Source organism: Bombina bombina, chromosome 8 (genome assembly GCF_027579735.1).
Source record: "Bombina bombina isolate aBomBom1 chromosome 8, aBomBom1.pri, whole genome shotgun sequence".
Classification (NCBI taxonomy): domain Eukaryota; kingdom Metazoa; phylum Chordata; class Amphibia; order Anura; family Bombinatoridae; genus Bombina; species Bombina bombina.
In genome coordinates, this window is record NC_069506.1 from 78,227,879 (window position 1) to 78,253,481 (window position 25,603).

General features: G+C 40.5%; 1 protein-coding gene across 1 annotated transcript in view; it reads left to right on the forward strand.

Annotated features, from left to right (window-relative positions):
• Positions 1-20,767, forward strand: part of RCN2 (reticulocalbin 2) — a 107,941-nt gene extending 87,174 nt beyond the window's left edge. Inside the window, exons 6-8 of the mRNA XM_053690419.1 lie at positions 7,905-8,001; positions 17,811-17,953; positions 20,358-20,767. Of these exons, the coding sequence (XP_053546394.1) occupies positions 7,905-8,001; positions 17,811-17,953; positions 20,358-20,510 (393 nt within the window). The 3' untranslated portion in view covers positions 20,511-20,767. The remainder of the gene's footprint in view (positions 1-7,904; positions 8,002-17,810; positions 17,954-20,357) is intronic.
• Positions 20,768-25,603: the final 4,836 nt, after the last annotated feature.

Consider the following 25,603-nt stretch of genomic DNA (forward strand, 5'->3'; position numbering starts at 1 on the left):
TGCATGCATCGCGCCGATTACGGCTGCGGCAGCATTTTGGATTGAGTCTCTGGAAGAGAACCTTAGTTCAGCTACGCTGGACGACATTACGGACAGGCTTAGAGTCCTTAAACTAGCTAATTCATTCATTTCGGAGGCCGTAGTACATTTAACCAAACTTACGGCTAAGAACTCAGGATTCGCCATTCAGGCACGTAGGGCGCTGTGGCTAAAATCCTGGTCAGCTGATGTAACTTCTAAGTCCAAATTACTTAATATACCTTTCAAGGGGCAAACTTTATTTGGGCCCGGTTTGAAAGAAATTATCGCTGACATTACAGGAGGTAAGGGCCACGCCCTGCCTCAAGACAAAGCCAAAGCTAAGGCTAGACAGTCTAATTTTCGTCCCTTTCGGAATTTCAAAGCAGGAGCAGCACCAACTTCCACTGCACCAAAACAGGAAGGAGCTGTTGCTCGTTACAGACAAGGCTGGAAACCTAACCAGTCCTGGAACAAGGGCAAGCAGACCAGGAAACCTGCTGCTGCCCCAAAGACAGCATGAACCGAGGGCCCCCGATCCAGGGACCGGATCTAGTGGGGGGCAGACTCTCTCTCTTCGCCCAGGCTTGGGCAAGAGATGTTCAGGATCCCTGGGCGCTAGAGATCATATCTCAGGGATACCTTCTAGACTTCAAATTCTCTCCCCCAAGAGGGAGATTTCATCTGTCAAGGTTGTCAACAAACCAGATAAAGAAAGAAGCGTTTCTACGCTGTGTACAAGATCTGTTATTAATGGGAGTGATCCATCCGGTTCCGCGGTCGGAACAAGGACAAGGGTTTTACTCAAACCTGTTTGTGGTTCCCAAAAAAGAGGGAACTTTCAGGCCAATCTTGGATTTAAAGATCCTAAACAAATTCCTAAGAGTTCCATCGTTCAAAATGGAAACTATTCGGACAATCTTACCTATGATCCAAAAGGGTCAGTACATGACCACAGTGGATTTAAAGGATGCTTACCTTCACATACCGATTCACAAAGATCATTACCGGTATCTAAGGTTTGCCTTCTTAGACAGGCATTACCAGTTTGTAGCTCTTCCATTCGGATTGGCTACGGCTCCAAGAATCTTCACAAAGGTTCTGGGTGCCCTTCTGGCGGTACTAAGACCGCGAGGAATTTCGGTAGCTCCGTACCTAGACGACATTCTGATACAAGCTTCAAGCTTTCAAACTGCCAAGTCTCATACAGAGTTAGTTCTGGCATTTCTAAGGTCGCATGGATGGAAAGTGAACGAAAAGAAGAGTTCTCTCTTTCCTCTCACAAGAGTCCCATTCTTGGGGACTCTTATAGATTCTGTAGAAATGAAGATTTATCTGACAGAAGACAGATTAACAAAGCTTCTAAATGCATGCCGTGTCCTTCATTCCATTCAACTCCCGTCAGTAGCTCAATGCATGGAGGTGATCGGCTTAATGGTAGCAGCAATGGACATAGTACCCTTTGCACGTCTACATCTCAGACCGCTGCAATTGTGCATGCTGAGTCAGTGGAATGGGGATTACTCAGACTTGTCCCCTACTCTGAGTCTGGATCAAGAGACCAGAAATTCTCTTCTATGGTGGCTTTCTCGGCCACATCTGTCCAGGGGGATGCCATTCAGCAGGCCGGACTGGACAATTGTAACAACAGACGCCAGCCTACTAGGTTGGGGCGCTGTCTGGAAGTCTCTGAAGGCTCAGGGACAATGGAGTCAGGAGGAAAGTCTCCTGCCAATAAACATTCTGGAATTGAGAGCAGTTCTCAATGCCCTTCTGGCTTGGCCCCAGTTAAAAACTCGGGGGTTCATCAGGTTTCAGTCGGACAACATCACGACTGTAGCTTACATCAACCATCAGGGAGGGACAAGAAGCTCCCTAGCAATGATGGAAGTATCAAAGATAATTCGCTGGGCAGAGTCTCACTCTTGCCACCTGTCAGCAATCCACATCCCGGGAGTGGAGAACTGGGAGGCGGATTTCTTGAGTCGCCAGACTTTTCATCCGGGGGAGTGGGAACTTCATCCGGAGGTCTTTGCCCAAATACTTCGACGTTGGGGCAAACCAGAGATAGATCTCATGGCGTCTCGCCAGAACGCCAAACTTCCTCGCTACGGGTCCAGATCCAGGGATCCGGGAGCGGTTCTGATAGATGCTTTGACAGCACCTTGGAACTTCGGGATGGCTTATGTGTTTCCACCCTTCCCGCTGCTTCCTCGATTGATTGCCAAAATCAAACAGGAGAGAGCATCAGTGATTCTAATAGCGCCTGCATGGCCACGCAGGACTTGGTATGCAGATCTAGTGGACATGTCATCCTGTCCGCCTTGGTCTCTACCTCTAAGACAGGACCTTCTGATACAGGGTCCATTCAAACATCAAAATCTAACTTCTCTGAAGCTGACTGCTTGGAAATTGAACGCTTGATTTTATCAAAACGTGGGTTTTCTGAGTCGGTTATTGATACCCTGATACAGGCTAGGAAGCCTGTTACCAGAAGGATTTACCATAAGATATGGCGTAAATACCTATACTGGTGCGAATCCAAAGGTTACTCCTGGAGTAAGGTTAGGATTCCTAGGATATTGTCCTTTCTACAAGAAGGTTTAGAAAAGGGTTTATCGGCTAGCTCATTAAAGGGACAGATCTCAGCTCTGTCCATCTTGTTACACAGGCGTCTGTCAAAAAATCCAGACGTCCAAGCCTTTTGTCAGGCTTTAGCTAGGATCAAGCCTGTGTTTAAAACTGTTGCTCCGCCATGGAGTTTAAACCTTGTTCTTAACGTTCTACAAGGAGTTCCGTTTGAACCCCTTCATTCCATTGATATAAAGTTGTTATCTTGGAAAGTGTTATTTTTAATGGCTATTTCTTCGGCTCGGAGAGTCTCTGAGTTATCAGCTTTACATTGTGATTCTCCTTATTTGATTTTTCACTCAGATAAGGTAGTTCTGCGTACAAAACCTGGGTTCTTACCTAAGGTAGTCACTAACAGGAACATCAATCAAGAGATCGTGGTGCCTTCCCTGTGCCCGAATCCTTCTTCAAAGAAGGAACGTCTTCTACACAATCTGGATGTAGTTCGTGCCCTCAAGTTCTACTTGCAGGCAACTAAGGATTTTCGACAAACGTCTTCCCTGTTTGTCGTGTACTCTGGTCAGAGGAGAGGTCATAAGGCTTCGGCTACCTCTCTCTCCTTCTGGCTTCGTAGCATAATTCGTTTAGCCTATGAGACTGCTGGACAGCAGCCTCCTGAAAGAATTACAGCTCATTCTACTAGAGCTGTGGCTTCCACTTGGGCCTTTAAGAATGAGGCCTCTGTTGAACAGATTTGCAAGGCTGCAACTTGGTCTTCGCTTCATACTTTTTCCAAATTTTACAAATTTGACACTTTTGCTTCTTCGGAGGCTATTTTTGGGAGAAAGGTTCTTCAGGCAGTGGTTCCTTCTGTATAATGAGCCTGCCTATCCCTCCCGTCATCCGTGTACTTTTGCTTTGGTATTGGTATCCCAGAAGTAATGATGACCCGTGGACTGATCACACATAACAGAAGAAAACATAATTTATGCTTACCTGATAAATTCCTTTCTTCTGTTGTGTGATCAGTCCACGGCCCGCCCTGTTTTTTAAGGCAGGTAAATATCTTTTAAATTATACTCCAGTCACCACTTCACCCTTGGTTTCTCCTTTCTCGTTGATTCTTGGTCGAATGACTGGGAGTGACGTAGAGGGGAGGAGCTATATGCAGCTCTGCTGGGTGAATCCTCTTGCATTTCCTGTTGGGGAGGAGTTATATCCCAGAAGTAATGATGACCCGTGGACTGATCACACAACAGAAGAAAGGAATTTATCAGGTAAGCATAAATTATGTTTTTTCTGACAGAAGCCAGAAAATCAAAACTTCTAAGCTCTTGTCAAGTACTTCATTCTGTTCTTCTTCCTTCCATAGCGCAGTGCATGGAAGTAATAGGTTTGATGGTTGCGGAAATGGACATAGTTCCTTTTGCGCGAATTCATCTAAGACCATTACAACTGTGCATGCTCAGACAGTGGAATGGGGATTATACAGATTTGTCCCCGACGATCCAAGTAGATCAGAGGACCAGAGATTCACTCCGTTGGTGGCTGACCCTGGACAACCTGTCCCAAGGGATGAGCTTCAGAAGACCAGAGTGGGTCATTGTAACGACCGACGCCAGCTTGGTGGGCTGGGGCGCGGTCTGGAAACACCTGAAAGCTCAGGGTCTATGGTCTCGGGAAGAATCTCTTCTCCCGATAAACATTCTGGAACTGAGAGCGATATTCAATGCTCTCAAGGCTTGGCCTCAACTAGCAAAGGCCAAATTCATAAGGTTTCAATCAGACAACATGACGACTGTTGCATATATCAACCATCAGGGGGGAACAAGGAGTTCCCTGGCGATGGAAGAAGTGACCAAAGTAATTCAATGGGCGGAGCTCCACTCCTGCCACTTGTCTGCAATCCACATCCCAGGAGTGGAAAATTGGGAAGCGGATTTTCTGAGTTGTCAGACATTTCATCCGGGGGAGTGGGAACTCCATCCGGAAATCTTTGCCCAAATAACTCAATTATGGGGCTTTCCAGACATGGATCTGATGGCGTCTCGTCAGAACTTCAAGGTTCCTTGCTACGGGTCCAGATCCAGGGATCCCAAGGCGACTCTAGTAGATGCACTAGTAGCGCCCTGGACCTTCAACCTAGCTTATGTGTTCCCACCGTTTCCTCTCATTCCCAGGCTGGTAGCCAGGATCAATCAGGAGAGGGCTTCGGTGATCTTGATAGCTCCTGCGTGGCCACGCAGAACTTGGTATGCAGACCTGGTGAATATGTCATCGGCTCCACCATGGAAGCTACCGTTGAGACGGGACCTTCTTGTTCAAGGTCCGTTCGAACATCCGAATCTGGCATCACTCCAACTGACTGCTTGGAAATTGAACGCTTGATTTTATCAAAGCGTGGGTTCTCAGATTCTGTCATTGATACTCTTATTCAGGCTAGAAAGCCTGTAACTAGAAAAATTTACCATAAAATATGGAAAAAATATATCTGTTGGTGCGAATCGAAAGGATTCCCATGGAACAGGGTAAAAATTCCTAAGATTCTATCCTTTCTACAAGAGGGTTTGGAGAAAGGATTATCTGCAAGTTCTTTGAAGGGACAGATTTCTGCTTTATCTGTTTTACTTCACAAGAAGCTGGCGGCTGTGCCAGATGTTCAGGCTTTTGTTCAGGCTCTGGTTAGAATCAAGCCTGTCTACAAACCTTTGACTCCTCCTTGGAGTCTCAATTTAGTTCTTTCAGTTCTTCAAGGGGCTCCGTTTGAACCCTTACATTCCGTAGATATCAAGTTATTATCTTGGAAAGTTTTGTTTTTGGTTGCAATTTCTTCTGCTAGAAGAGTTTCAGAGTTATCTGCTCTGCAGTGTTCTCCTCCTTATCTGGTGTTTCATGCAGATAAGGTGGTTTTGCGTACTAAACCTGGTTTTCTTCCGAAAGTTGTTTCTAACAAAAATATTAACCAGGAGATAGTTGTGCCTTCTTTGTGTCCGAATCCAGTTTCAAAGAAGGAACGTTTGTTGCACAATTTGGATGTAGTTCGTGCTCTAAAATTCTATTTAGAGGCTACAAAGGATTTCAGACAAACATCTTCCTTGTTTGTTGTTTATTCTGGTAAAAGGAGAGGTCAAAAAGCTACTTCTACCTCTCTCTCTTTTTGGCTTAAAAGCATCATCAGATTGGCTTATGAGACTGCCGGACGGCAGCCTCCTGAAAGAATCACAGCTCATTCCACTAGGGCTGTGGCTTCCACATGGGCCTTCAAGAACGAGGCTTCTGTTGATCAGATATGTAAGGCAGCGACTTGGTCTTCACTGCACACTTTTACCAAATTTTACAAATTTGATACTTTTGCTTCTTCTGAGGCTATTTTTGGGAGAAAGGTTTTGCAAGCCGTGGTGCCTTCCATCTAGGTGACCTGATTTGCTCCCTCCCATCATCCGTGTCCTAAAGCTTTGGTATTGGTTCCCACAAGTAAGGATGACGCCGTGGACCGGACACACCTATGTTGGAGAAAACAGAATTTATGTTTACCTGATAAATTACTTTCTCCAACGGTGTGTCCGGTCCACGGCCCGCCCTGGTTTTTTAATCAGGTCTGATGATTTATTTTCTCTAACTACAGTCACCACGGTATCATATGATTTCTCCTATGCAAATATTCCTCCTTTACATCGGTCGAATGACTGGGGAAGGCGGAGCCTAGGAGGGATCATGTGACCAGCTTTGCTGGGCTCTTTGCCATTTCCTGTTGGGGAAGAGAATATCCCACAAGTAAGGATGACGCCGTGGACCGGACACACCGTTGGAGAAAGTAATTTATCAGGTAAACATAAATTCTGTTTTTAGGGGATATCTGTGTGTGCAGGTGACTATTACTGTGCATAATTATTAGGCAACTTAACAAAAAACAAATATATTCCCATTTCAATTATTTATTTTTACCAGTGAAACCAATATAACATCTCAACATTCACAAATATACATTTCTGACATTCAAAAACAAAACAAAAACAAATCAGTGACCAATATAGCCACCTTTCTTTGCAAGGACACTCAAAAGCCTGCCATCCATGGATTCTGTCAGTGTTTTGATCTGTTCACCATCAACATTGCGTGCAGCAGCAACCACAGCCTCCCAGACACTGTTCAGAGAGGTGTACTGTTTTCCCTCCTTGTAAATCTCACATTTGATGATGGACCACAGGTTCTCAATGGGGTTCAGATCAGGTGAACAAGGAGGCCATGTCATTAGATTTTCTTCTTTTATACCCTTTCTTGCCAGCCACGCTGTGGAGTACTTGGACGCGTGTGATGGAGCATTGTCCTGCATGAAAATCATGTTTTTCTTGAAGGATGCAGACTTCTTCCTGTACCACTGCTTGAAGAAGGTGTCTTCCAGAAACTGGCAGTAGGACTGGGAGTTGAGCTTGACTCCATCCTCAACCCGAAAAGGCCCCACAAGCTCATCTTTGATGATACCAGCCCAAACCAGTACTCCACCTCCACCTTGCTGGCTTCTGAGTCGGACTGGAGCTCTCTGCCCTTTACCAATCCAGCCACGGGCCCATCCATCTGGCCCATCAACACTCACTCTCATTTCATCAGTCCATAAAACCTTAGAAAAATCAGTCTTGAGATATTTCTTGGCCCAGTCTTGACGTTTCAGCTTGTGTGTCTTGTTCAGTGGTGGTCGTCTTTCAGCCTTTCTTACCTTGGCCATGTCTCTGAGTATTGCACACCTTGTGCTTTTGGGCACTCCAGTGATGTTGCAGCTCTGAAATATGGCCAAACTGGTGGCAAGTGGCATCTTGGCAGCTGCACGCTTGACTTTTCTCAGTTCATGGGCAGTTATTTTGCGCCTTGGTTTTTCCACACGCTTCTTGCGACCCTGTTGACTATTTTTAATGAAACGCTTGATTGTTCGATGATCACGCTTCAGAAGCTTTGCAATTTTAAGAGTGCTGCATCCCTCTGCAAGATATCTCACTATTTTTTACTTTTCTGAGCCTGTCAAGTCCTTCTTTTGACCCATTTTGCCAAAGGAAAGGAAGTTGCCTAATAATTATGCACACCTGATATTGGATGTTGATGTCATTAGACCACACCCCTTCTCATTACAGAGATGCACATCACCTAATATGCTTAATTGGTAGTAGGCTTTCGAGCCTATACAGCTTGGAGTAAGACAACATGCATAAAGAGGATGATGTGGTCAAAATACTCATTTGCCTAATAATTCTGCACTCCCTGTAGAAGGTGCTTATAATTTTGGATTTATTTATTTTTACTACACATTTCATCCATTTCTATAGGAATTTGTCATCGAGGGTGCATTGGATGACCATGACAAAGATAACGATGGCTTTGTGAGTTTAGAGGAATACCTTGGCGACTACACACGAGATCCAGGCAAGTTTAATCAATAAGGGTTAATTAATGTTTAATTATGGTTTGTCACTAGTATATATACTGGGCTCAGAAAATCCTGGGTTTAATGCTTCCAAATAATTATCTGGTCCACGCAGGCAGGGTTACTGCTTACTCGTCAAACCAAATATGTATGTAGAAAATCCTCAGCAGCAATGAGTAAAACTCATAAATCTTTTATTTCAGCATCCAGATAAAACAAGCTGCAACATTTTCGGCCATCTTGCATGATTAAAGTGAATGTCAAGTTTGATGAATCAGTGCCCGGTTTTTAAGAATCCTATTAAAAACAGGGGCACTTTACGTTTCACTAGTTTTGTTAAAATACTTACCTTTTAATCTTGAAAGCCGCTCCAGCGATTCCCCCTCCTGCCGCTCGTCACTTCATACGTCAGCAATGATGAATACGGCATCCTCCAATCACGGTTTCCCCCCTCAGGGGAATCATTGCCTGAGGCAACGCCGTGATTGTAGGAAGCTGGATTCGTCATTTTTGACATATGAAGAAGCTTGCAACGGGCGGGGGAAGCATTTCAACAAAACAAGTGAAATGTAAAGTTTGATGAATGAAAGTGCCCCTGTTTTTAATAACTGGGCACTGATTCATCAAACTTGACATTCACTTTAAAGGCCAAGATGGCCGAAACGTTCCAGCTTGTTTTATCTGGATGCTGAAATAAAAGAATTATGAGTTTTACTCTTTGGTGCTGAAGACTTTCTACATTTATTTATGGTTTGTCACTAGGATTTGCCATTCCGCCAAAATGTTACCAGGGCAGTTTTAAAATTCAAATAGATAATAAAGAATAAATATAGAAATAAAGACCTAGTTTTATGTGACATTTTTAAAGTATTGGAGAATGTAATAAATTATATTTTGAAATCGGCCATCTCAGCTATATCTTTTTAATTGTTTTGTATAATTTGTGCTAATTAACACAGCCAATATAATATTCCAAGAAACATGTTAGTATGATCAGGGGTTTGTTCATATTGTTTTTCATGATTATTTTAGAATGTTTTAAATGATAAAATAAAACCCATACTATTTATATTTCTTTATTGATTTTTTTAAAGCTTTTGACTCTTATGTCAGTATTCACCCACTGATTACAAAAAAAAAAACCTCTGAAATTATATATGTTTTATATAGTTTGAAATAAAATATATAATAAACAAGCCTGACCTTTGGGCAGGAGCGAGAGGGGCACTCGCCCCGTCTACTGCACATTTGGGGGCTCCACACTGCCATCAGAGGTGAGTGTATGAGAAGGGGCAATGTACATCCTGTATTTAGTTTATGAAGAAGTGTTTATGATATCAGGAGGTATAAATATATGGTGTTATTCTTTATATAGGACACACTAAATGTTGGGACAATGGTTGGCCATAGAAGTGAAGGGGAATAATAGGGCAGGTCTGAGGAGCCCCACAACATTGTCTTGCCCAGGGCTCCATAAATGCCAGAGTGGGCCCTGATAATATATATAAATGAAATTGAACAGGCAACGCAAGCAGTGGAGAGCACCATTAGCCCTAGGTCCCACTCTTGCAACACAAACAAGCAGCAATGTACACTAAAATGGGGAGGTAAATAACATGCAAGACCTTGCACTGGCCATGACCCAATCCAAGTCTGCTGTAATCTTGGCTTCCACATCTTTGCACACTTCTGTGGTTAATTTTTTTTACGTTATGCATTTAGCATCTACCCTTATATGTGTAATTGTGGGACCATAATATAATTGCAGTTGCTTGTTGGGACCACAGGATAATGTTGGTTACATAGTCGTTGTAACCTGCATAGTGACCGATGCATGTAGATGTCACGACAAGCAGATAAGTATCAGTATCTGGATCGGGTTACAACGGCTAAGTAACCAGCATTATCCTGTGGTCCCAACTAGCAACCGCAAGTATATTATGGTCCCACAATTGCACATATAAGGGCACATGCAAGGGCTTGCATATCTGAGAGGATATTGGGATAAGTTTCGCACTCTGCAATACTGTGGTTAAAGGGAGTCATTACTGCTATGCTTACATACTGGCAGGAATAATTACCATTCATAGAACTTGGCTATTTGAACTGGCACTGTGATGATTGCATCTGTTTTGATCTGAAACAAGTTCATACAAGCTGGTTTTGGGAGATACAATTATGTTGACATAGACTCCAACTTAAAAACAGCTGTGTACACTGATATATCTCTTGAGCTGATTTCATTGGAAGTGATGCTGGACATATATGCCAAGCGAGTCTATATATGACTTTGTCAAGTTGATGATAACGGTCCCCCCTTGGGACACCTTGGGGATATTTTTTTTAATTCATTTTTTTATTCATTTTTAAAAATAAAATAAAAATGTATGCATGAGGAATGAATAAGCGCATGGTTGGGGCCCCTTTTTAGCAATCAATACTGTGTATATTATATCTATACAGTGTTGTGGTCCTGTTATAATATATTAATATGCTTAATAAATTAATTTGCATTCATAGTGCTTGGAATTATATGATTAATCCTTATAATTATGGGTGCTGCCATTGTGTAACCTAGCGTACACTGCACATGTGCTGCAACTCTCCTTCAGAAACCTGCAAACATATTAGCACTGCAATGCAGTGAAAGACTTCAAGATGGCGGAACCTATGACTAAAAAGGGGCGGGGCAAAACCTCAGTACTATTCTTAGAAAATGTATTTAGTGTTCAATGTCTCTTTAAGAGTTACCAGATCCCCTTAAATAAGACCTGTGCTGTGATATATGTGTTATTATGACAGTCTTTTGCCAGCTCTACTGATATAGAAACATTTAAAGAGGAGGATTGCTTCTTTTAAATAAGGGGTGTAAACTTCCTCTATATGTTGTGGGCTGAGGGAGGCACTACCCCTTTCCCCAATAATTTGTTGTATATACATAGGGTCCTTCAAATGATACTGTGCCGTGGTGAAAACTGATAGCTGCCTGGGCATGTGACTTTCATTTGAAAGTGGGTCCCCTACTTTGAAAGATCAGTCTTTGTTTATTTTTAGACTGGGTTTTAGGTTAGGTTTTATATTGAAGAGCATTCAAGTTGTCATGTGACTATAATTTATATGAAAATCTCCTGCCACCTAGATGACCATGATATGTATAATTTGAAAGAGGATACGTCCCTCCTTCATATGAGTGGTATTTTGTGTGTGTAATGTATGCCGTATTTTACAGAAATCCCTTGTCCAGTAAATAAAATAGGTAGGTTATTACAATTTTATACCCATCACCTACAAATAAAATAGGAATTAAAAAGCTTACTGGAAAGAGGGAACTAAACTAATGTGTTTGAAAGAGTCCTCCTCCTTAATAAAATCTACCCTGGTGCCTAAATGGTGCAGGGATTGCCTCAATTTAAAATAGAAACTGACATTGTTCTATTGTGGGGTTTTATTTCCCTCTAGGTAAAGCTGTGCTGGGGTTATGCGTTCTGTAATAGTCCCCTATCCCTTTTAAAACAAAAAGGTTCTCTTTTAAAACTCCCTTAACCAAACCTCATTGGTGACTGAAGAACATTGTTGTTTCTCCAACATAGGTGTGTCCGGTCCACGGCGTCATCCTTACTTGTGGGATATTCTCTTCCCCAACAGGAAATGGCAAAGAGCCCAGCAAAGCTGGTCACATGATCCCTCCTAGGCTCCGCCTACCCCAGTCATTCTCTTTGCCGTTGTACAGGCAACATCTCCACGGAGATGGCTTAGAGTTTTTTAGTGTTTAACTGTAGTTTTTATTATTCAATCAAGAGTTTGTTATTTTGAAATAGTGCTGGTATGTACTATTTACTCAGAAACAGAAAAGAGATGAAGATTTCTGTTTGTATGAGGAAAATGATTTTAGCAACCGTAACTAAAATCCATGGCTGTTCCACACAGGACTGTTGAGAGCAATTAACTTCAGTTGGGGGAACAGTGTGCAGCCTCTTGCTGCTTGAGGTATGACACATTCTAACAAGACGATGTAATGCTGGAAGCTGTCATTTTCCCTATGGGATCCGGTAAGCCATGTTTATTACGATTGTAAATAAGGGCTTCACAAGGGCTTATTAAGACTGTAGACTTTTTCTGGGCTAAATCGATTCATTATTAACACATATTTAGCCTTGAGGAATCATTTTATCTGGGTATTTTGATATAATAATATCGGCAGGCACTGTATTAGACACCTTATTCCTTAGGGGCTTTCCCAAAGCATAAGCAGAGCCTCATTTTCGCGCCGGTGTGGCGCACTTGTTTTTGAGAGGCATGGCATGCAGTCGCATGTGAGAGGAGCTCTGATACTTAGAAAAGACTTTCTGAAGGCGTCATTTGGTATCGTATTCCCCTTTGGGCTTGGTTGGGTCTCAGCAAAGCAGATACCAGGGACTGTAAAGGGGTTAAAGTTTAAAACGGCTCCGGTTCCGTTATTTTAAGGGTTAAAGCTTCCAAATTTGGTGTGCAATACTTTTAAGGCTTTAAGACACTGTGGTGAAAATTTGGTGAATTTTGAACAATTCCTTCATGTTTTTTCGCAATTGCAGTAATAAAGTGTGTTCAGTTTAAAATTTAAAGTGACAGTAACGGTTTTATTTTAAAACGTTTTTGTACTTTGTTATCAAGTTTATGCCTGTTTAACATGTCTGAACTACCAGATAGACTGTGTTCTGAATGTGGGGAAGCCAGAATTCCTATTCATTTAAATAAATGTGATTTATGTGATAATGACAATGATGCCCAAGATGATTCCTCAAGTGAGGGGAGTAAGCATGGTACTGCATCATTCCCTCCTTCGTCTACACGAGTCTTGCCCACTCAGGAGGCCCCTAGTACATCTAGCGCGCCAATACTCCTTACTATGCAACAATTAACGGCTGTAATGGATAATTCTGTCAAAAACATTTTAGCCAAAATGAACACTTGTCAGCGTAAGCGCGGCTGCTCTGTTTTAGATACTGAAGAGCATGACGACGCTGATATTAATATTTCTGAAGGGCCCCTAACCCAGTCTGATGGGGCCAGGGAGGTTTTGTCTGAGGGAGAAATTACTGATTCAGGGAACATTTCTCAACAGGCTGAACCTGATGTGATTGCATTTAAATTTAAGTTGGAACATCTCCGCATTCTGCTTAAGGAGGTATTATCCACTCTGGATGATTGTGACAAGTTGGTCATCCCAGAGAAACTATGTAAAATGGACAAGTTCCTAGAGGTGCCGGGGCTCCCAGAAGCTTTTCCTATACCCAAGCGGGTGGCGGACATTGTTAATAAAGAATGGGAAAGGCCCGGTATTCCTTTCGTCCCTCCCCCCATATTTAAAAAATTGTTTCCTATGGTCGACCCCAGAAAGGACTTATGGCAGACAGTCCCCAAGGTCGAGGGAGCGGTTTCCACTTTAAACAAACGCACCACTATACCCATAGAGGATAGTTGTGCTTTCAAAGATCCTATGGATAAAAAATTAGAAGGTTTGCTTAAAAAGATGTTTGTTCAGCAAGGTTACCTTCTACAACCAATTTCTTGCATTGTCCCTGTCGCTACAGCCGCATGTTTCTGGTTCGATGATCTGATAAAAGCGGTCGATAGTGATTCTCCTCCTTTTGAGGAGATTATGGACAGAATCAATGCTCTCAAATTGGCTAATTCTTTCACCCTAGACGCCACTTTGCAATTGGCTAGGTTAGCGGCTAAGAATTCTGGGTTTGCTATTGTGGCGCGCAGAGCGCTTTGGTTGAAATCTTGGTCGGCTGATGCGTCTTCCAAGAACAAGCTACTTAACATTCCTTTCAAGGGGAAAACGCTGTTTGGCCCTGACTTGAAAGAGATTATCTCTGATATCACTGGGGGTAAGGGCCACGCCCTTCCTCAGGATCGGCCTTTCAAGGCAAAAAATAAACCTAATTTTCGTCCCTTTCGTAGAAACGGACCAGCCCAAGGTGCTACGTCCTCTAAGCAAGAGGGTAATACTTCTCAAGCCAAGCCAGCTTGGAGACCAATGCAAGGCTGGAACAAGGGAAAGCAGGCCAAGAAACCTGCCACTGCTACCAAGACTGCATGAAATGTTGGCCCCCGATCCGGGACCGGATCTGGTGGGGGGCAGACTCTCTCTCTTCGCTCAGGCTTGGGCAAGAGATGTTCTGGATCCTTGGGCGCTAGAAATAGTCTCCCAAGGTTATCTTCTGGAATTCAAGGGACTTCCCCCAAGGGGGAGGTTCCACAGGTCTCAGTTGTCTTCAGACCACATAAAAAGACAGGCATTCTTACATTGTGTAGAAGACCTGTCAAAAATGGGAGTGATTCATCCTGTTCCATTAAGAGAACAAGGGATGGGGTTCTACTCCAATCTGTTCATAGTTCCCAAAAAAGAGGGAACGTTCAGACCAATCTTAGATCTTAAACAAGTTTCTCAAGGTTCCATCGTTCAAGATGGAAACCATTCGAACTATTCTTCCTTCCATCCAGGAAGGTCAATTCATGACCACGGTGGATTTAAAGGATGCGTATCTACATATTCCTATCCACAAGGAACATCATCGGTTCCTAAGGTTCGCATTCCTGGACAAACATTACCAGTTCGTGGCGCTTCCTTTCGGATTAGCCACTGCTCCAAGGATTTTCACAAAGGTACTAGGGTCCCTTCTAGCTGTGCTAAGACCAAGGGGCATTGCTGTAGTACCTTACTTGGACGACATTCTGATTCAAGCGTCGTCCCTTCCTCAAGCAAAGGCTCACACGGACATTGTCCTGGCCTTTCTCAGATCTCACGGATGGAAAGTGAACGTTGAAAAGAGTTCTCTATCCCCGTCAACAAGGGTTCCCTTCTTGGGAACAATAATAGACTCCTTAGAAATGAGGATTTTTCTGACAGAGGCCAGAAAAACAAAACTTCTAGACTCTTGTCGAATACTTCATTCCGTTCCTCTTCCTTCCATAGCTCAGTGCATGGAAGTGATCGGGTTGATGGTAGCGGCAATGGACATAGTTCCTTTTGCGCGCATTCATCTAAGACCATTACAACTGTGCATGCTCAGTCAGTGGAATGGGGACTATACAGACTTGTCTCCGAAGATACAAGTAAATCAGAGGACCAGAGACTCACTCCGTTGGTGGCTGTCCCTGGACAACCTGTCACAAGGGATGACATTCCGCAGACCAGAGTGGGTCATTGTCACGACCGACGCCAGTCTGATGGGCTGGGGCGCGGTCTGGGGATCCCTGAAAGCTCAGGGTCTTTGGTCTCGGGAAGAATCTCTTCTACCGATAAATATTCTGGAACTGAGAGCGATATTCAATGCTCTCAAGGCTTGGCCTCAGCTAGCGAGGGCCAAGTTCATACGGTTTCAATCAGACAACATGACAACTGTTGCGTACATCAACCATCAGGGGGGAACAAGGAGTTCCCTAGCGATGGAAGAAGTGACCAAAATCATTCTATGGGCGGAGTCTCACTCCTGCCACCTGTCTGCTATCCACATCCCAGGAGTGGAAAATTGGGAAGCGGATTTTCTGAGTCGTCAGACATTGCATCCGGGGGAGTGGGAACTCCATCCGGAAATCTTTGCCCAAGTCACTCAGCTGTGGGGCATTCCAGACATGGATCTGATGGCCTCTCGTCAGAACTTCAAAGTTCCTTGCTACGGGTCCAGATCCAGGGATCCCAAGGCGGCTCTAGTGGATGCACTAGTAGCACCTTGGACCTTCAAACTAGCCTATGTGTTCCCGCCGTTTCCTCTCATCCCCAGGCTGGTAGCCAGGATCAATCAGGAGAGGGCGTCGGTGATCTTGATAGCTCCTGCGTGGCCACGCAGGACTTGGTATGCAGATCTGGTGAATATGTCATCGGCTCCACCTTGGAAGCTACCTTTGAGACGAGACCTTCTTGTTCAGGGTCCGTTCGAACATCCGAATCTGGTTTCACTCCAGCTGACTGCTTGGAGATTGAACGCTTGATTTTATCGAAGCGAGGGTTCTCAGATTCTGTTATCGATACTCTTGTTCAGGCCAGAAAGCCTGTAACTAGAAAGATTTACCACAAAATTTGGAAAAAATATATCTGTTGGTGTGAATCTAAAGGATTCCCTTGGGACAAGGTTAAGATTCCTAGGATTCTATCCTTCCTTCAAGAAGGATTGGAAAAAGGATTATCTGCAAGTTCCCTGAAGGGACAGATTTCTGCCTTGTCAGTGTTACTTCACAAAAAACTGGCTGCTGTGCCAGATGTTCAAGCCTTTGTTCAGGCTCTGGTTAGAATTAAGCCTGTTTACAAACCTTTGACTCCTCCTTGGAGTCTCAATTTAGTTCTTTCAGTTCTTCAGGGGGTTCCGTTTGAACCCTTGCATTCCGTTGATATTAAGTTATTATCTTGGAAAGTTTTGTTTTTAGTTGCAATTTCTTCTGCCAGAAGAGTTTCAGAATTATCTGCTCTGCAGTGTTCTCCTCCTTATCTGGTGTTCCATGCAGATAAGGTGGTTTTACGTACTAAACCTGGTTTTCTTCCAAAAGTTGTTTCTAACAAAAACATTAACCAGGAGATTATCGTACCTTCTCTGTGTCCGAAACCAGTTTCAAAGAAGGAACGTTTGTTGCACAATTTGGATGTTGTTCGCGCTCTAAAATTCTATTTAGATGCTACAAAGGATTTTAGACAAACATCTTCCTTGTTTGTTGTTTATTCCGGTAAAAGGAGAGGTCAAAAAGCAACTTCTACCTCTCTCTCTTTTTGGATTAAAAGCATCATCAGATTGGCTTACGAGACTGCCGGACGGCAGCCTCCCGAAAGAATCACAGCTCATTCCACTAGGGCTGTGGCTTCCACATGGGCCTTCAAGAACGAGGCTTCTGTTGATCAGATATGTAGGGCAGCGACTTGGTCTTCACTGCACACTTTTACCAAATTTTACAAGTTTGATACTTTTGCTTCTTCTGAGGCTATTTTTGGGAGAAAGGTTTTGCAAGCCGTGGTGCCTTCCATTTAGGTGACCTGATTTGCTCCCTCCCTTCATCCGTGTCCTAAAGCTTTGGTATTGGTTCCCACAAGTAAGGATGACGCCGTGGACCGGACACACCTATGTTGGAGAAAACAGAATTTATGTTTACCTGATAAATTACTTTCTCCAACGGTGTGTCCGGTCCACGGCCCGCCCTGGTTTTTTAATCAGGTCTGATAATTTATTTTTTTAACTACAGTCACCACGGTACCATATGGTTTCTCCTATGCAAATATTCCTCCTTAACGTCGGTCGAATGACTGGGGTAGGCGGAGCCTAGGAGGGATCATGTGACCAGCTTTGCTGGGCTCTTTGCCATTTCCTGTTGGGGAAGAGAATATCCCACAAGTAAGGATGACGCCGTGGACCGGACACACCGTTGGAGAAAGTAATTTATCAGGTAAACATAAATTCTGTTTTTTATTGTGATTACCTGTGTCTTAGATACATAATAGCCCTGAAAGTCTCCCTTCTTTCAATCGAGAAGGTTGTATGTCTCTGTGTTATGTGGGTGTTGAGTTATGGCCACCTTGATGATGTAACTCTACACAACGTCCAAGCTACTGCAAAGTTACTTGTGCACAAGGAAAGAATTGCCACTTGCAGAGGAGGACATATTGATGTCCACAGGAAAAGTAGTTAAATTATATTTACTGAACTGTCAGAACTTTCTACTGTGCCTGTTTTTAAAATACCAGCAATTTGTCAACCTAAATGGAGGACATTCAGTGCATTTTGCGCTACTGATGTAAGCATCAAGCTAACATTAATCATGTTTTTACATTTTGTTTAAGGTATGGATGTAGATCCACATTGGATAGTTGTGGAAAAAGACAGATTTTCCAACGATTATGACAAAGACGGTGATGGCCGACTGAATCCAAAAGAACTGCTTTCTTGGATTGTTCCCAACAATGAAGGCGTTTCTCTTGATGAGGTAAAATTCAAAAGCGGTTTCATTAAAGTTATATGAAACCCAAAAATGTTCTTTAATTACAATTCAATTTACTTCTATTATCAAATTTGCTTCATTCCAATTGTATTCTTTGTTGCAGAGACACTTAGGTTGGGGTCTGCCATCTAGTGCTCTTGCATATGGATTACATTTTAGCAAAACTACAGCCATATAGTGCTGTAGACTTCTGCACCCTTTTGAGCTTACCTCTCTGCTTTTCAACAAATTATATTAAGAGAATGAAGAACATTTGATAACTGAAGTTTATATAGAAAGTTCGGGTTTCATATCCCTTTAACTTTCTTGAAGAGAGACTGTAAATAAAGGTGACAGGTTTTAAAATTGAATTTATTATTTAAGCCCTTTTAATTAAAGTGATGGTAAAGTTACCTTAATCTCGATCCAGTATAGCATCAATTGTGTAAAATCAATATGTTTCATTCATCTGTTTTTATCTATTTGAGTAGAAATAAAGTTATCACCCCTACAAATGCAATTTATTAACGTCCGATAATTCAACCCGTATAATTTTTTTTATTTTTTTATCTATTGATCACGTTGTTATGCGATCCAATTGAAATTCTGGCCATTAGGCGACCGTCACTTGACGTCATCCGCAACTTAAATCATCTGCGCATGCGCCATTTGTTTTTCCTTCTTCTAAAGAACAGCGTGCGCTCCCGTATTGCGCATGCGTCCTAATTGTTTGGGGGAATCACAAGTTACGTTGTCAACTTCTTACGGACAACCACATCATTATACTTTGAAATCTGCTCATCAGCGATTATCACATGCTCTGTGCAAAGCAGCATAGGCGATTTGCGCATGCGCAGTTAGATTCAGAATCGGGAATGCGCTTTTGAGCAAGGTATAGAGCGGGTGGGACCGCTCAAAACGTCAAATAATGCAGAACACGGAAGTAGGGGTTGGGAGGAGTCGGTGAGAAACGGTAGGGAATTTGAAATATATATATTTTTAAAAACAAAGCAGTAATATTAAAAAAAACTTAGCGACTACATAAATTTACTATTGAAAAATGATTTGATGTCTTCAATACCGGTTAACTTTACCATCACTTTAAGTCATATAAATACATTTTGATTTAATGCTTGGATTCCCCTTCACATTAGCCTTTTATCCATTCTGTTATATGAAACGTTTCAGTAGCTAATTTACTCTGTAGTATTTCAGTACACATATCCCCAGAGGCGGAACTTTTTTCACTTTATGATTTTTTTTTTTTTTGTGAAAAATGTTCTGCGAGTCATTTTGAAATTAAATGCAATTTTAAATTAGACAGTTACACTAAAGCACCAGCTCAATTGTACTGTGAGGATTTAACTGGAGAATAAAGCCATTTTTTTAAAGTTTTGTAATATATTGCAGCAGTTGAAAATTGCTTTGCAAAGTAGCTGCAGAAAGTTTTTTTTTTTTTTTAAAAAGACGTCTAAAATGTTTCTTGAATCAATTGGTTTCCTTTGCTCTTGGTCTAACATCACATAATTTTATGGTAAAAATGTAGTAATAAAAAGGTTCATTGCTCAGAAGAATGTCTTTGCAGACCATTTGCATCTTTGCAGACCAGGAAAGACTAGGGGGCAGAATTGAAAAAAATCCCTGATAGCCAGTCATCAATAAATGTGCTGCCGGTTTGCAGCGCTCCTCTCTATTTGACTGTTCTCTTCATGCAGTGCTTTGCCGTGGCTGCACTGTGTTAAGGAAAACTTACAAAATGCAGCCAGTGCACAGTACTGTTTGAAGAGAACAGCCTGATGTGGACCAGCACTGCAAAGCAAAATCACTAACAATTCATGTATGTGTCCTATTCTTTCTGCAGACATGCTGCATTTTCTGCAATGACATCTCTGTTCACAGCACATTCTGCCTTAGGGTGCATACCTTCCTCTTGTTGCACTCATGGTTTTATTTGAGTATTTTGAGGGCCCAGGGAATGCAGCCTGTGTATACATTCTAAAAGGTGTCCTGTTGGAAGACAGTTACTGTATGAATATTTAATTTAAGCAAAGTTGAATGTCTGGCCAACAGCTGGTCTACCATAATTACCCAATACCTTATTTATTAATTTTATACTGTTATGTATATGACACCACACTTGCTCAGAGAATGCATCTTTAAAATATAATTTATATAGTAATGAAAAGTTGAAGTTTCTCTTAAATCTGTAGTTTTCACCAAGAAGTAATACTTGAATAAATAAGTAAAACAAAAGAGTAAAGACTGGAGCCAGACCTTCATGTTCAAGAAGTTTACATTAAAAATGTGTTTAACTGTACCATGTTTGCCATTAATTACACTAAGTATTATTTTTGAATCCCATAAAGCCAGAGCTAACTTTTTGTTTTTGGTACTAATTTGTTTGTTTTAGGCAAATCACCTAATTGAGGAAATCGACAAAGATGGAGACGGAAGGTTGAGTGAAAGTGAAATTCTAAAAAGTCGGGATATATTTCTTACCAGTGAAGCTACAGACTATGGCAGACAATTGCTAGATGAACACTTTTACCATGATGAGCTTTAATGACACTAGGATTGACCTAATGTGGATTATTCATTTTTTTATTATTTGTTATTTATAGTTTACCAAACACAACGCAACTTTATACTTAATAAGCTACATGTAGGAAAATAACCTTAAGAATATTTTATGATTTTTAATAATTATACCAATAGTTGTCTAAATGGGTTATTATTAATATTGACCAAAAAATATAGTATTTGATGTTCTGCATTGTTACTTTTTTCACTGTGTCAATAAATAAGAATTCTAGTTTCCCATTTTTTGTTTGTAATATCACTTTACCGATCAAACTGTTTTCATTTGTAACGGGTATAGTTTACTTTAACTGTAATATTTTATTATGACAGCACATAAAGTTAATTTTATTTAAATAGTGTTTATGTCTACAAATGTTCCTCACCCGTTATATAATCTTCACTCTTACTTTATTTCGAGTTTCTTTCTGTTTTGAGACGGTATCACATTTTTACACTTTTCCAACAATGATGATTTGTATATTGGTTTTGGAGATATAAAACCAAAGAAAATGGTACTCTATATGCAAATTAACTGCTCAGAAATTTGAAGTCTTCAGACACAATCTTCTTTCCTGAAATGCACTTCTCCTGTTTTTTATTTGTTTTGGGTAGAGTGGTATGGTTGTTTTTAATGTTGGTGTATTTATCAGCAGCAATTGCCACCAACGTGCTACGTATTGTAATTATGAATATTAATAATTAATAGTATTATAAAACTATTATCAGCGATATGTCCAATTAATATAGCAGAATTTTGTCAATACACTCCAGTAAGATGGTGTAGTATCTCACTGGGAGATACGAAGGCGCGCTACTATAGATAATATAAAATACAAAATACAAGTATTAATAAAACCCAAGTGTGTCTCACTCAAATAACGAGTCTAAGAAGAGATGATTGCAGTCCTATATCGGTCTGGTGGTCTTTTTAATCCAAAGGTTCCTGTGCAGGCAGCTCCTCTTGTTCCCAGAGAGCAGGGATGGCACTGTTTAAGAAGAGAAATGGAGAGGGCGCCACATAGCGTGATATTGCTTTAAAAAGGATAATACGACAAGCAGAAAGGTAATGCGCTTACCGCTAGCACTTAAGTCAGTGGCTAGTACACTGTCAGATCTGATTCCTCCCGGGGCTTTATCCTGGGGCCAAGGAATGGTGCTGTCAGCGTTTCTATGTCCAGCAACTGAGGTGTGTTGCTCAATTGGATTTAAAACAGAAATAGAGTGAACAACTTCCCAAGTTTAAAAGATTTTAAATCAGCTTTATTATAACGCGTTTCTCAACCACCAAGGGTCGTTTCTTCAGATATCAAAGCGAATAAAAAGTATTACCAAACTTGACAATTTATACACATTGAATACATAAAAAGGAAGTTGTCACATAAATTACAAACCAATGAAAAACATTTCAAGACTCACCTGAGAGGCCAAACAAAGGGCTTCACAGGTGTTACAATGGGTGTGAAAACAGCATTGAAAGGTCATAATTATTTAAAATTGAATCAGCTGTAGACTTCAGCTAAAAGAAGGTCTTAGATCCATAAACATAGTATATTAAAAAAGACACAAAGACAAAAAATTAAAAAATACAAAATACATAAAAGCAAAAATCTGCAATTCCAAATATCAAATTTAAAATTATATAAATTGTTTTTGTATATAAACATATGATGCTCAAAGAAATTGCACCTATAAAATATATTGGAATGTGATAAAAATCAAATAATCTAAAATGAGAGAACCATGACAAGTTCAAGTGTGTATTGTAATGTGTCTGAGAATTTTGTTGTATATTTAAAGGGATATTTGTTGTATATTTAAAGGGCTATTTGCAATACATTGGATATAGAGATATATCCAAATATTAATTCCAAGCTGGTATATAAATGATGTGTGAAATGATACCTAATGTACAATCATGGTATGTGTGCATAGAAAAATAACAATAATGGTTATATAAAAAATGAGCAAGTAAGATCTATTATAAGTAAAAGACGAGAAAGTGTATTTGATGTTTTTTTATTTAAAGGGACATTTGCAACGAGAGATGTGTCTGTACTTGGTGTATTTCAATTCTAAGTAGTAAAACTAAAATGTAAAAAATATACTAGTGTGCGAATCTTGCATGGAGTGTTGTCAGTTAGCATTTATTGTAATGGAATGTAAGAACATGGTAGTGCTGAAGACTGTTTTTTGGTATACTAGCAATATTGGAAAAAATGAGATAGCCCATGAACATCTTAGATGTTAGCAGTGTACTTAATAGGCATCTATTTTCAAAGCTGTTTGTACATAGTGCCTAAAAACTGATCTCCATTTTGTTTCTGATCTCACCACTATGAGATGAGTTATAGAATTCATGGAAAATATTAGACGATATGTCTTTGACAAAAATGTAACATGTATGAAAAAGGGACAGACCTCAACACGCCTTAACCATAATTACAACAGACCTCATAGCTCACATACATCTTTTTCACCTTCATATCAATCCTATCAAACTCAACGACACCACCAACAAGAACCCCAATATACACACCAATCTGAGAGAACACATCATAATCCCAGAAATCGGATACTAGAACCCTCCAATGTATATGCTGATCGTTATATGACATCAGACCACAATTCACCTAGTTCCAATTTTCAGAAATCCCAATATATGGGACCAAGAATTACTAATCCCACCACTCAACACATGAACACTTATCCTAAAGAACAGGAATACTATGAACATCCAAATAGGTTCAGTGTTTTATCTTCAGAACCTAGAAATCTAGCTACAGACTCTGAAACTCCCAGCACTAGCAATAATTCTACTCATTTTTTAGGGTCAGGTCCCAGTACAAGGAACGAGAGTCCATTAATAAGAGCAGGAAAAAGACCTCATATTACAGAAAACGAGGCTCTAGAGGTAGAGCCCTTGCCACCAAGGAAAAGAAACTATCCAGATTAGACCAAGGGATTTTCAATTTGTCATCTTATGAATTATCCATTCCCGAAAAAAAAGTTTTAAAGAAAGGTTTATCTTTTTGCCCACCTAATACACCCAGAATGTTTGACATTTTTGTAGATCTTAACCACTTTACACGCAAATTGACACTACAGAAATATTTTGCCAACAAAAAACTTAAATCGAGTAAAATAGCCAATCCCAATATACAAGTCATATTAACTGATCCAATGCCATCGAACAAAGATCTAACATGCATATATTCACAAACTGAGGATCTCACTACCCATTTATTTAATGAATACATACACACTGATGTCAAAATCAAATCAAATTTCAATCCGACCAATGTAAAAAAAGATTATATTGAACTCTTCCAAAGCATGGTTTTGGAAGACTTCGAGAAAGCACTACATTCCAAAAAACAAAAGATAAACTATGCTTATCTAAGTCACAAAAAAGCTGTCCATAGTTTACAAAATAATCCCAATATCATTATCCGCGATGCCGATAAAGGCGGAGGAATAATTATACAAAATTTAGAGGATTATATTACAGAAGCAAATAGGATATTGGATGATAACAATTATTACAGGATTTTACACCAAGATCCAACTAACACATATCTACAAACATACACTAAACTCATAGACAAAGGTTTTTCCTTAAAGATATTAAATAAGAACGAAAAAGATTTTTTAAAAATACAAAATCCCAGAATAGCCCACTATTACCACCTACCAAAAATACATAAAAATAAAAATAATCCACCAGGACGTCCCATTATCGCTGGAATAGGCAATCTTACATATAATCTGTCATATTTTGTAGATCAGCATCTTCAAAAACATGTAACAACATTACCTTCATACATCAAGGACAGCTCCCATTTACTGCAACTTTTGAATAACATCAGTATAGAAGGCAAAAATTTATTGTGGATAACATGCGACGTCAGTTCGCTATACTCCAATATCTCACATACATTAGGTTTACAAGCAATTGAACATTTCCTTAAAAAGGACATTTATTTACCAGACCTACAACGTGATTTTATTTTAGAAAGCATTCTTTTTATACTCCAACACAATTATTTCTTATATCAAGACCCTTTTTATTTGCAGACTAAAGGTACGGCCATGGGGACCAGGTTTGCCCCAAGTTTTGCCAACCTATTTATGGGATTATTTGAAGAAAAGTACATCTATTCGGCAAACTTGGGGTCAGACCTGGTCTTCTATGGCCGCTATATAGATGATTTGATTTTTCTTTGGGGAGGGGACAATATTACAGCAATCAAATTTACAGAATATCTCAACCAAAATGATATGGGTATCGAATTTACAGCTAACATTCAAACAACACATATTGAATATTTGGACTTAAATCTAAGCATTGACAACAATCAAATTAAATCCAAAACCTATTTCAAAGATGTAGACAGCAATAGTTTTCTCAACTACAAGAGCAATCATCACAAAAAGTGGATCCATAATATCCCTTACAGCCAATTTCGAAGAATCAGACGAAATTGCACAGACCACAGTACTTTTTTGGAACAAAGCCAAATCCTATATAATAGGTTTTTAGAAAAAGAATATCCTCGATATCTATTAGATAGATCTCTAGAAAGGGCATCATCATTAAATAGAAATGATATTCTAACCAACAATAAAAAAGCGAATAGTCAATCACAAGACACCATGACAAGAGAGACGCTTTTTATAACACAATTCAATTCCGATTTTCAACAATTAGAACACATATTACACAAACATTGGCACATCATTCAAAGAGATCCCATACTTAAACATCTGGTAAAAGAAAAACCAAAAATAGTTTATAGAAGAGCTCCTACATTAAGAAGCAAACTAGCCCCCAGCAAAAAAGTCAAACATGTTCAGAGAACAAATAAAAATCACATCCAAATACCAAATAAAGGTCTGTTTGGGTTATGTGGGCTATACAAATGCGGCAAATCTGGCTGTGGGACATGCAAAATTATTAAATCTGGCATAAAATTTTTTAAATCCACAGTTACAGGGGAAAATTTTCAGATTTCTATTTTTTTCAACTGTGAGTCCTCCTACACAGTATACCTCATGGAGTGCATATGTGGCCTCCAG